Raw genomic sequence first — 13,195 nt, 5'->3', positions numbered from 1 at the left:
AGTTTCTGTAGCCAAGCTGGGAATCGAACCTTGGTCTCCTGAGTTGTAGTCCCAACCCTCAAAGCACTACATCATACCATATACGGATATTAATCCGGACCAACACGGCTATGTCTTTAAATAGTTACTGGTGTACTGGTTTGCCTTTGCCTTCCTCAGAGGATGAGAGAGTGTGACTTACCCAAGGTAAGTGGGTTTCCATGGCCAAGTGCAGATTCAAATCCTGGTCTCCTAGTCCATCATTCAAACCACTACACCACACACTTCAAACGTCTAAATGGATTCTATCCAAGGAAAGGTTTTGGTTTTGGAATGTGAAAGAATTGTCTCCTTAAGTTAAAATCTTTCAACCACTAATTCACATATGCAGACCATGAATGTTTCGGTTATCAGGTGAGCAACCTCAATGTATGAACTAAGAAGTTGTTGTTGTTGTTGTTGTGTCTTTATGCCATTTCCAACTTTTGGTGACCCTAAGCTGAACCTATCATGGGGTTTCTTGACAAATTTCTTCAGAGGGGGTTTGCCATTGCCATCCTCTGAGGCTGAGAGAGTGTGACCTGCCCAAGGTCACTCAGTGGGTTTCTGTAATTCAAGCCCTGGTCTCCATAGTCTACTGCTCAAACCACTACACCACACTGGCTTTTTATATGATTGTAGCTAATTGGAATTTGGGGGCTTTTTTCTGTGATTGAGGCTAAATTGCTATTTCCTCCAGAATGCTACCCATCAACTTGATATATGAATTATCTTTGAAGAGATGAGAATGCAGTAGTTAAACATGATGCTGCATTGGCTGGGCAGGAAACAGATGTTTGCACTATTTTCAGATGTTATTATATGCTGCCTGTGTGTTTGGGTCTCATGTCTGGTTGTCTGTTTGAATATATATGTTTGAATGCCACTGGTGTTAGAGAGTGGTTGATCATTTTAAACTTCTGGCCTCATTCTCACTGAGGTGGGAAACCTGTTTCTGGGCTTTGTCACTTTAGACTGCACACAAGGGATTCCTCCATAAAATAGCACAGTATTTTCGCCTCACAGAGTTCCTGTAAAACATGGCTCCCTGACACACCAGTTGTATATAACTGGAATTTTTATTTGGAGAGAGTATTTTTTTTAGGGAGGAATATTCATTCAACACAAACTCCCATTTGTAACAGGAAGCAGTATAGCCCTGGTAAAAAGATTTGTCATTTGAGCGAGGAGTTGTAGGGCTGTATTTGCACCCCAGAAATAATCCATATTGACACCACTTTTACTGCCATGGCTCAGCGCTATGGAATTCTGGGTACTGTAGGTTGTTGTGGCACCAACACTCTCTGACAGGATAGGCTAAACGTCTCACAAAACTACAAATCCCCGAATTGCGTAGCATTGAGCCATGGCAATTAAAGTAGTGTCATGTTGGATTGTTTCTGCAATACAGATGCAGCCTATGTGTACCCCTAGGGAGAAGGAAGCCACATGTCAAAGAGGACATTGTTACACTTAGTGGGTGCAAATGGGTCCCTTCTAAGTCTTGGTACTAACTAGGCCATGGACATATTTAGTGCATAGCAACATGCCTCCCAGTTCCATGACAGTTTCCGAGGTGGGGTCACATCTCAGGTCCTGACGCAAGCAAAGTTATTTCAGGAACAGGTGCCATGCCACTGCATTGCATTATTGCCTCCTGCTGGGCACTTGCTAAGCTGCTCTTGCACTCTGCTCATTTGTGGGAACATAGTGGCCTCCTTTCTCCCTTTCAACCAACAGCAAGACTGGACCAACGTGGCTGAGTTGGAGTTGTTTTTACATGCGCCTAGTTTCATGCATTTGAACACATACTCCCCCAGATTTGGGACCAGCTGACAAGATTGTACAGAAAATGGCCTGAAAAAGGAGTACAGTTTTCCCTTCCAGATCCCCCACCCCACCCCCTGTGAATCAGAAAAACCACAAATATTGGAGCCCCATTGTTTTTAATAACTGTGCACTTACATCACAGGCGCATGCACCATTTTGTCCCTCCTGGCATCCCATCTGCGGAAATTCAAAACCGCTAATGGGAAGTCAGTGAATCCGGAGGAACGATTGTGTAATGTATTTCTGGTGTTCCAAACAAACAGGTCTGAACCTCTTAATGCCACCTTTCAATACATTTTGTTAAGCTACTTACTGTATATGCTTTTTTGGTAAGAGTAAGGGTATGGTACTTGCATTGACCCACCCAATGGATAATTCAGCTCAGGTTTTATGGGTCAATTTTTTTGACTAAAATTTTCAGACTTATACATAAATCTAGAAATGTTAGTAAAAAAATTGACCCCCAAAACCTGAGCTGATTTATCCACTGGGTCAATGTAACTACCATACTCTTACTCTTACCAAAAAAGGAACCAGCCTCTGATGAAAGGCAAGAGCTTAATCTGTTTTGGAAGCACTGATTTCCCTCTATTCCAGTGGTTCCCAACCTTCCTAATGCCACGACCCTTTAATCCCGACCCACAGGTTGGGAACCACTGCTCTATTCTCTCATCCATCCAGCCTTTAGTGTGAGCACAAACAGTGATGTCTGCTTGAATTTTGTAAACTGTTTGGCATTGTTTCCCTTTGCTTCATTCTTTACATCCTTTTTTACATACTCTCAAGTTTTACCCTCGACTTAACCATAGACCATATCAAAAGCCATAATTTTGCCCCCCAAAATCTGTCCTCGACTTATACATGAGGTCGAATTATAGTCGAGTATACAGTAGGCCCTTCCCTTACACAGGGGATCCGTTCTGGATCTCCTCACGTAAGGGGAATTCCACATATGCTTGTGCCCCATTGAAAACAATGGGGTGCATGCTTGCGGCACATGCATCATATGTTCTATTGTCACATGGCTTCAGCATAAGCTTGAAGTCGTGTATAGTGCGCCTGCATATGGTATAGGCGCACTGTATACAGTAGATGCAACACTGAATGGGAATTATGTATTTTCACATAAATACAAGTGGTTCCTTTGTACCTGTTGGGATTTGACTCCAGGATCCCCAATAAATACCAAAATCTGTGGATGCTCAAGTGCCATTATGTACAATGGCATGATAAAATGGCGCAGAGGCGTCATTAGGATTGGCGAAACCCGGTGTGGTAACTCATGGTGTCACTTCCCCCTTCATTGACCTCCTCCCCTACCACACCATACAGAATCCTTAGTAATTTTTTTGTACTAATGTTACTCATAAATCCTAATTCCCATATATCACTGATTTTATGGTAATAGTTGTGACATAAAACAACTAGCAAACGTAAAATTATACAATATCAATACAATATCATATATACATCCTAAATGTATTTATATATGCATAGTTTTGTGTTAAAGTGAACATTTGGTAAAATGTGATGAATTTAAAGAAAAAATTAAAATAATAAAAATTAATTTTAAAATATTTGAATTTTGATTTTTTTTTAAAAAATCTGGGGCCTCTCCTTTCTCCTCTCACTGAGCCTCACCTCACTCACACCATCTGTTACAGCATTTTAAACAGAAACAGGTGAATGCCACAGCCTGTTTCTGCTAAAACACAGATATTTGAGGATCAGTGGTGTCACCTCCCCTTCGGGTTTCACCTGGTGTGCTCCGCACCCCCCCTCCCCAGTGATGCCACTGAAAAGGTGTCCCTCTTATGAAATGGCAAAATCAAGGTTTGCTTCTTGGAGTGTGTGTGTGTGTGTGTGTGTGTGTGTGTGTGTGTGTGTGTATTTCCTTGGGGAGAAATATGAATATTTTCAAGCCATGGGTGGTTGAATCCATGGATAAAGTATCTGTAGATATGAAGGACTGACTATAAATGGGTTAAATATGGGTTACATAGAATGAAAAGGACAGGCATAATTTAATGGCTACAGGATCAAGTAGTTGATCTGCATATGTGAATGGGCCATCACATACCCTGTATGACCTTACAATTTCCATAAATGTCCATCAGGTCACCCATTAAACATTGCTTACCAGTTAGACAGTAGAACTAGAAACATGGATATCCAGCTTCACATCCAGACTTGGTTAAAACTAAACTTGCTGGGTAACATTCTTTCTCAACCTGCCCTACTTCTCAACATGATTGCAATGGATAAAATAGGGGGGAGATGTCTGTGTGTGTAACGGAGCTCCTTCCTGGTCTGCGGAAAGGGCGCCCTAGGCGCCCTGGCGCGGAGTGAGGACGTCACGGCCACGCCGCCCCGTGTAGAGGCGGCGCGGCCGTGACGTCCTCATGATGGCCGCCGTCATTTTTTACGTGCAGAGCGCGTATTAGGGTTAGGGAGGTGCGGAAGCACCGCACCTCCCTAACCCTAGTACGCGCTCCATGCGTACCTTCATGGCGGTTTGTAACCTGCCATGGTGACCTTGTGGATTTCACAAGGAGGTGATACAATTAGCTGTAGAAGGGAGCTGGTGTGGGATATTGTCAAGGGATAGTGGGGAACTGAAAGACACACTAACAACCAGTAACCACACTGAACATTTCTTTAAGGATTGTTTTCCCAAAAGGAGTTCTTAGAGATGCCAAAGATAGTGTAATTAAATTCATCCTGTTCTGAACGTTGGCCTTAATTTGAACCAATAGAATCTTTTTGAAAATGGACATACTGTGTATGACATTACCTTTTACTCATGAGATTACTGATTAACTTCCACTTCACTTCCACTCTTGATTGGTAGTTGAAGGTCCATAGTGGGTGCAACAAATTATCTTGAGCTAATGGAGTTGTGGGTCTGACCAATGCCCAGATGGGAACAGCTTGGGATGTGAGTTCTATCATGGAGGTTAAGATATATTAAATAACACAAGGCTGTTTTCCAGACATGTTGCCTGAAATCACATTGAATCTCAGATCCTTTGGTAGGCAAAGAATGTGTGCTGAGTTTCTCCTCCAAATGGCTCTGAGCATGTGTAAAGTGCCCTTGTATCAGTACTGAATAACCCATCCACAAATTGGGTGGAAGATCTTCCAGGCAGTAGCAGATGGTATCTTCCATTATCAGCCAGGCATTGACTCTGCTTTAGATTTTAGCTCAAATCCTTGTCTGCAAAACCTCAGATGGCTCCTTTATATATCAGACTAAAACCTGGACCAGATTTACTCAACCATTAACATGGAAACCACCATTGCTTTTAGGTGTCCTTCCTTGCGATGGGACTGGGCAACTGTGGAAGCTTGGAGGACTTATTAGCCCACCCAGGAGACTTGGAAGGGCCACATCCCTACCAGAGACATCCACTCAGATGTCCTCTAGTTCAGTGGTTCTTCCTCCAGATGCTTTGAACTTATGTCTGAATGTTGACCAAGTCATCTGGGGCTTCTGGGAGCTAGAGTCTAAAATAAATGGATGATCAAAGATTGGGAACCACTACTGAACTTCACCTTGCTTTTTAGGCAAAATGAAGTGAGCAGAAATAATTTCCCATTCACTTCTTGTTAAAAAAAAAAGGCCTATCGCGGGCCTAAATTGGTCAGGGGGAGGGGGAACTTAGCAAAAATGCCCCCAGGTCCCTTAGAGGCCATTTTGAGGCAAGAAAAAATGACCCTGGGAGGTCTCAGGGGCCACATCTTGCCCACCTCTGCCTTAGAAGTACCACTTAAAATCTGTTCAATGAATACTCATTGATTGTGCTTGTCCTCTCTTTTTAGATCCTTACTCCATTGCAGGCAGTGATGGCAGCATCTCAGCCTCAGTGACCTCAGTCCAGCCGCAGGCATCCAGCAGCTCGGCTCCCAGTTCTCCTGCCTCCCGCCACTCAGTCAGCACCCTCAAGAAATGGCTGACCAACCCCGTCCGCAAGTTAAGTGCTGGTGGGCTACCTCGAGGCGAACGCCCACTCAGGAAGCCAGAGGGCCGGACACGGCGGCATGGGCGCCAAGAGGATCGCAAGAGCATCGACTTGGGCCTTCTGGGCCAAGGGGAGGGGCCCCTTGTCAGCCCACGGGTCTCACTTGGCACGGTGAGAGAGGGTGAAATAACACAGATGTACAGAGGTAGAGGTTATTGTGTTGATAACTCATCCCACAAGGCAGGTCTAGCTAACTGCCAGCTTCTTGTAGATTCAGGCTGTGGGGTTTAGACTGCAACAAGCCAGGAGCCAAATCTCAATTGGGCTACAGGTTCAATCATCCTTAGCACTATTTTAAGCCTCTGAAGGCTATTGGCCTATTTTTATTAGAATTAGTGCAGTGCAGCAGTCAGAGATCCTGACTAAGGAGCAAAGACACCAATGGTTTAGAGCCTTATCACATGAGAAAAGAAAGCTGAAAGGTAGGATCAGCTTTCTGCTTGCCTCTCCTCTTGCTGTCATAGAACTTCAATTCTCCTTCCCAAGGGAGACAATTGTAAATGCGTGCATTTTGCCAAACAGATTTTTCCAGCACAACAGAAGGCATGCTTTTACAACTGTCTTTTTCAGGAAGAAAAGTGCTTCAGCAGCATGCAGAGAGGCACAGAGAAATTCCCTACTCTCCATGTCCGTTTCCAATTTCTTTTCTCATGCAATAAGGCTCGGGAGTTTATCACAAGTGGCACTTAGATTGCCCAAACATCATTGAAAAGGACAGAAGTGTCACCAGTGTGATCATGCCGCAGGCACTTCTAAAGTAGAACGGAAGAGTTATTGCCATGGAATCATCAAGGAAGCAGCCCTTTTCTTATTAATGGATTAATCCGTTAAGAAAAGGGCTTCTCCGCTGGTGATTCCATGGCGATAACTCTTCCATTCCACTTTAGAACCACCAGGCATGATCACATTGGTGACACTTCCACCCCATTTTGATGACGTTTGGGTGACAGAAGCTTGACGTTTGTAGCTCCGTGAGATAAACCCCATAGAGAACAAATTAAAGTCTTTATGATAGAACTCCGTTCTAAGATAGGAGAGTTATTGAGGGAGTTTTTCTAATCTAGTTTGTACATCTCTAGGGAAGTTCAGAGAAATAAGAAGTGGAAACATGCTTAAGAGTATCAGTTTACATCACAGAGGGTGTCAGGATAGGTAGACGGAGAGGGAACCCATTGCAGCTCACTCAGACTATCTAACCCAGTGGTACTCAAACCTTTTATTCTTGGGACTCCCTTTTACACCTACATACAGATGTCTTGCATCTGCTGCTCTTCAATTTTTGCAATGTTTTTTGTGGTATTGTTTTAATTGCTTGTTTAATCGATTGCTAGTCTCCTCTTGAAGCCTTTTTGAGAAAGAATAAGACAGTAATAGTGATTATTAAAACACATACACCTGAAAATACTTCTGTTTATTCCCTTCCTTCCTCCTTCCTTCCTGCCCCTCCCCAAAATGTCTTTACTGGAATTCAAACTGTTCCCTTTGCCTGCTATCATTCCCTCAGTGCTTTTTTGCATTAAACACTGAAGATACTTGAAAACCCAAAGTAGAGGATCTACAATTAAGCAGCTGCTTTTGATTTTCATAATTAATTCTGCTTGAAGGATTTGAATATCCCAACTGAAGAATTTCAGTGTTTAGAAGGGAGTGGATAAGGCAGAAAAAACACTATCCTGGTTCTTAAAATCTAGCAATAATATTATTAGGATTTGTAGTAATTTCTTTCTTACTTTTCTTTGTCCGATAAACTCAAAGTTGCTCACAGAATAATTTATAATTTATAAAATGTGTAGGAAACAGTTCAGACAAACAACCTAGATTTTAAATAAAACTGAGACCAGGGTAAAACAGTTCTGCGTAAAACTATGGTGACAGGACTAACCCATGCTCAAAGCTCAGAGGAACCAAAAGGTTTTAGCAGCTGCCCTGAAGCCAGCAGAGAGGCCGGAACTGCGGAGCTTTCTCCCTAGAGAAGTTCCATCATCTGGGTGCTTCAGTGATGTTTGTACAGTACCATTAAGCAGACTGAGGAAGCAAAGATAGCAAATTGCTGTGATTGTTTTGTTATTGATTTTACCGCCAGAAATGGAAAGAGGTGGGATTTTCTTCCGCATGTGTCAAAGGACCTGATTAGCTTTGGGTACTGTCCATCTTGGCTTGAGTCAGTGGAGAGCTTCAAAATGCCAGCCCTGGGGTGCTGCAATAGATACTCACTCATTTGTTTTGTGTACATGCTGGCCCTAGATCAAGAGTATGGGCTAATATCTTGTTTCTAGTGACAGATGCAAAAACTCCACTAAAATCATTCCCTCCTCTCCCTTGTCCAGAATATCATCCCCTCGGTTGGGCTTACTTACTGTGTCCAAGCTTGGCTAAGGCGGGTGGGTGGTGATGGAATAATTTTTTTAAAACACAAGGAGGCCATTTGTAAGGAATAACAGATAAGTAGGGGGAAAACATCTCCTTCCCACCCACTAGTTCTCTCCTGTAATTCATATCACTCCTTTATTTGCTTTAGAAGGGATACAGATAATTGAGATCTCTATGTACTACAGGCTGTTCCCAATTCTAGTCTAAGCTGAACCTGATTCAGACCAACAGGTAGCAGGAACTGACTCATGAACTGTCAGCCATCTGGGAGGGCAACACCAAAGCAGCCAGGAGCTCCTGGTGGTGGCACTGTTGGTAGTGCTGCTTCTCCTTGGGACAGCTTGAAAATTTGAGGGGTGCCAGGCTGTGAAACTACCATTCACTGTCTTCTTGACACCCTTTCCCTGTATTCACAGGATGGCAACACTCATCTCCCAGACCTCTCCCTGCTCTCCAGCCTACTCGAAGGGGATGGCTCAGGAAAATGCACCCAGGTGAGCCATAAGGTGTGTGTGCGTATGTATGGGGGGAGGAATAAAGGTACTGTATTAACTCGTGAGGGATGGAGAGCAGGTGATCCATTTTTCTCCTTTCTTCATGGGATAAAGGACATTTCGAACTCGAGTGGGAGCAGAGGCTCCTTATGTTAGTAATCAGGAGGTACTGAAGCAGCTGTTCCATTTTTTTCTTCCATGGTAAGAAAAAAAAATGGAAAAAGGAGTGGGATGATGGATACAAATAGTGGATGACCTTATGTGAAGGCTCATAAATTTTAGTGAATAATGTAGGGCAATTGCAGGGTTAAAGCCTCATCTGAAATTGCTCAAGGTAGCTTTCTGACACTTCAGACTGGCATGGATGTATATCTCCTGTTGGAGTTGCCCCTGTGTGTCCAAAGGGTGAGGTGTTTAGTACAGGTGATTTAAATTTCTTTTATTTGTTTATGTACCACTCAACTAGAAAAGGACCTTTTAGAAATATAAGGGGGGGGGGAATCAATAAAATCTTCTTACCAATCCTGTCTAATACAGTGATACTGTACAACAAAACTTCTCTGGGTTAGACCTCAACTGAATCTAACAAATTTATTTTCCTCTCTCTTTCTGTGTGTGTGTGTGCATGCACACTTACATATGCAGTCACCACACATATATTATAATGTGTTAGTGTGCATGTATAAACATGTGCATGCATATACACACTTGTACATAGTAATATATATATGTATGTATGTATGTATGTATATTGCATAATATATGTGTATTGTGTGTGTGTATCCTGCACTATACACACATATGGAGACACCTTCACATAGATACAGACACTCTGTGTGTGAGTGTGTATATTTGCACGCATTTATAAATATATACATGCAAGCATACACATAACATGATGGATGCTTCTATATTTAGTTATGTTTAGTACATAGGTGAAGAATGTGTAGCCCCCTGGTTGTTGTTCAATTGTGACCCCCGTAGTCTCTCACCATTGGCTGTACTGTCTAAGTCTGATGGGAACTGCAGTCCAGCCTATAGATAGTCACATGTTCCCTATCTCTCACCTAGAAAATACTGTATGCAATACTGAATGTGATAATTAAGTGCTTATCCGTGGGCCTGCATTTGGAAAAGCTGTAATGCAGTGCTGGATCACATGCATTTTGCATTCATGGTCCCAGGTGCAAGACCTGGAGAGGCACTGCCTTTCAGAGTAGATAGTCCTTCACTAGATGTTGTTGTTGTTGTTGTTGTTGAGTGCTTTAAAGTTGTTTCTGACTTAGGACTACCCTAAGTTGAATCTATCATGTGGTTTTCTTGGAAAGATTTGTTCAGAGGGGCTTTGTCTTTGCCTTCTGAGTCTGTGAGAGTATGACTTGTCCAGGGTCACCCAGTGGATGAGGAGAGATTTGAAACCTGGTCTCATAGTCTAGTACTCAAACCACTACATCATAATGGCTCTCCCTTCACTAGATAGGCTTAATATTTGCTGTGAGACCCACTGATTTCAGCAGGCTTGTTTGTACTTATTCCTGCATTGCAGACAAGCTGTTAATACATTTTATTAGCAAGATTTTAAGGTGTGTGAGTTTGCTTCAGAGATCATGCAGAGTCAGGTTTTTAAAAGCAAAAACAGTAGACAAAGATGTTGAATTAATGATAAGTATATAAACACTGACAAAAAAACAAACAAAAAGGAATTGCAGCAAGCTGGAAATTGCTGAGTGCACCAAGAGGATTTATTTATATATATTTTAAATACTAGTGTGTGCAAAGTCAATGAAATTTACTAAAGCCTCAGCCCCATATGCATTTAAGCCATATTGAATTTAGAAGGACTAACTTTAAGTATACATGTATAGAATTGTGTTTTAGTTTTGATATGAATAAAGAAAAATGGATAAAATGTAATACAGCGGGCCTTTCACATTTGCTGGACTGAACAAATGAAATAGGAGATCTGAGTTTTTGTTTTTAAGTGACCAATTTGTAGCTATTTCCAGCCCTATTTCAGGCACTTGGGATGCTTCCAGATGGAGAGTTCCTAGCATTCCCAGTTAAAAAGTGCTCCTGGTATGTCTCCTCCTCCTTAACATGTTTACTCTAGTTACTAAAGGGACATTAGGGTCGAAATACCCTACAGGCAAAAGATCCCTGTATGATCTTGGAAGCTAAGCAGGATCAGCTCTGTTTAGGACTTGAATATGGGACTGCGAATGAATATAAGCTGCTGTAGGTTGTAATTCAGATGAAGGAGCTGGCAAAATCACCTCTGAGTATTCCTTGCCTAAGAAAACCCTATGAAATTCATAGAGTCCCAGTAGGCTGACAGGCAACTTGAAATAACACACACACACACACACTAAAAGGACAGAAGCAATTGTGAGACGACACCAAAGGGCTGCAGATCCAAAGCAGAGTCCCCTGGACCCTTGTTTAAAATTCCATGAATGAGGCAGTCAATTTGCTCAATAATCACTTCCTCTGGGACTTCCCTTAATCAGGTAACAGTGTCAAAAGCTAGAGGAACACTTTAAATTGTAGCAGTGTTCCTGGGTCTGTGCTTGGCATGTCTTCCCACCCCTTCCCTGATCTTTCAAAACATCTCATGTTCCAGAGAGTGCTTATGGGAAATATGAGACCAGACTCCTCGTCCTGGCTCAAGCAGATGACCTGATGTGTCTCTTGGGGCACCAGCCTCCTCTTATCTGTCATTGTTGCAGGCTATAAAGTTGGTAAAATGGGCTCTCTTCTCTCCTGGCAGGGTCCTGACCCTTCTCTGCTCTCCAATGAACCCCAAAGCCCTGAGCCCACCTCAGAAACTCTCATGCAACTCCCAGCCTCTGAGGAACAGGAAGAGGAGGAGAGGCGCAGTGCCTTAGAAAAGAGTATGTAAGTGATTTCCTTTGGTGCATCAGCATACAGGCTTGGTCGGAGGAAAGGCCAGGGGATGGGAGCAAGTGGGGAGTGGCAGCCCCTGCCTCTTAAGAGTCGGAAAGGGCTAGGGAACACAGAGGCATAGGCCTTGTGCTTGTCCCATGGGGGCTGTTTCACATGTACAGTTTAACAGCTTCAGTATACAGTATGCATACTCAAGGTGTATCCCATACAAGGTGAAAGATTTACACAATCTGAAGAGAAACCAGAGTATAAAAAGGCAGGGTCTGAGAATTTGTGACCCTGCCAGACATAGGTGATTTATGATTCCTAGGGTGCCCCCCCCCCGCCGCTGTGGGCTTTGTTGAGTGACATCCTCTACTCCTCATACCTTCAGCAAAGTTTTATTTATTTGTTTATTTATTTATTGCACTTATATCCCACCTTTCTCCTTAAATGGGGGAAAGGATTAAGTAGTCTCAAGCTTCGTTTCCCACCCTATTTGTACAGGTGGTATAGATGCATACTGCATGGAATTGCCATGCCCTGATCCTCTGCCATGTTCAGGCATAAAACTACATTGACTGGTGGGGAAATAAACTATAGCAGCACAGGACAAGATAGTGTGGTGACAATATTTTTGCTCTGTCTGTAATGGACAAAAGAACCTGCAGTTTGCACTGTTTTGGTGGGCCCTGCAAGGCTCTGTTTTCAGGAAGTTCTGTTGTTTCTTTGTAGCTGGAGATACGTGCGCTGAACAAGAAAAGGGGAGGGATAGATAAGAAAGTGAGGAACGTGGGTCATCCTGTGAAATTACTTCCCCTCAGACACTACTTCTTCTTCTCATCTGCAGGTTTGTTCTCAGGGAGTTGATTGAGACTGAGAAAATGTACGTGGAGGACCTGGGCCAGATTGTGGAGGTGCCAAAAATACTTCTGTTTTAATGTCTGATTCCCTTTTCCACCATCAGAACATGCTCCAGATTATTATGGGATCTAGCATAAATCTATTTTCATACTTCTGTGATTCTTGATATACCCTTCCTGCTGCTCTAGTGACTGCAGTGAGAACAGTAGGAATGATGGATCATGCATGATCCCAGTATTCAGTTCAGGATGTCTTTTAAGTATCTCAGGTCAGCCGGTACCTCGCATTCCTGCTAACCTGTTCCTTGTGTGGGTGGGTATATTAGTGTACTGTGCTGTACCCTTCAAGAAGAAATAAGAGCTCCATCCAATGTGGAGAACTTAATAGCATCCCTAACTCCACCCTCTCTCAATACCTCTGCCTCCTTTGCACAAAATTCCCCATAACACAAACCCACAGTTTTTCTAACGAATCCAGCATCGTCTGGTTGGTTCATTTTCATTAATTCCACAGAAGTGAAATTTTATCTAGAGTTTTGTCTTGAGGCAACATTTGCGCCTCTTAATTTCCTCTTGTTTTAAAGATATGCAAGTTTCTCATCCTCACATTTATTTGAAAATAGATCGACAAGATCAATATTAGTGGCTGCAAATGATTCTAAATTCAGTGATGGCTGCCAGATACTGTTGTAACCTGAACAAACTGAAAGGGTTC

The 13,195-nt window shown here is 42.8% G+C and overlaps 1 protein-coding gene across 7 annotated transcripts in view; it reads left to right on the top strand.

The window, feature by feature from the left end:
• Positions 1-13,195, top strand: part of ARHGEF25 (Rho guanine nucleotide exchange factor 25) — a 113,540-nt gene that overhangs the window by 76,102 nt on the left and 24,243 nt on the right. For all 7 annotated transcript variants that reach the window (XM_042449029.1, XM_042449030.1, XM_042449024.1 and 4 more), the window contains 4 exons: positions 5,671-5,981; positions 8,657-8,734; positions 11,502-11,629; positions 12,468-12,534. In XM_042449029.1, the coding sequence (XP_042304963.1) occupies positions 5,671-5,981; positions 8,657-8,734; positions 11,502-11,629; positions 12,468-12,534 (584 nt within the window). The remainder of the gene's footprint in view (positions 1-5,670; positions 5,982-8,656; positions 8,735-11,501; positions 11,630-12,467; positions 12,535-13,195) is intronic.

This window comes from Sceloporus undulatus, chromosome 2, assembly GCF_019175285.1.
Source record: "Sceloporus undulatus isolate JIND9_A2432 ecotype Alabama chromosome 2, SceUnd_v1.1, whole genome shotgun sequence".
Lineage (NCBI taxonomy): Eukaryota > Metazoa > Chordata > Lepidosauria > Squamata > Phrynosomatidae > Sceloporus > Sceloporus undulatus.
This window is presented reverse-complemented; position numbering and strand designations above follow the sequence as displayed.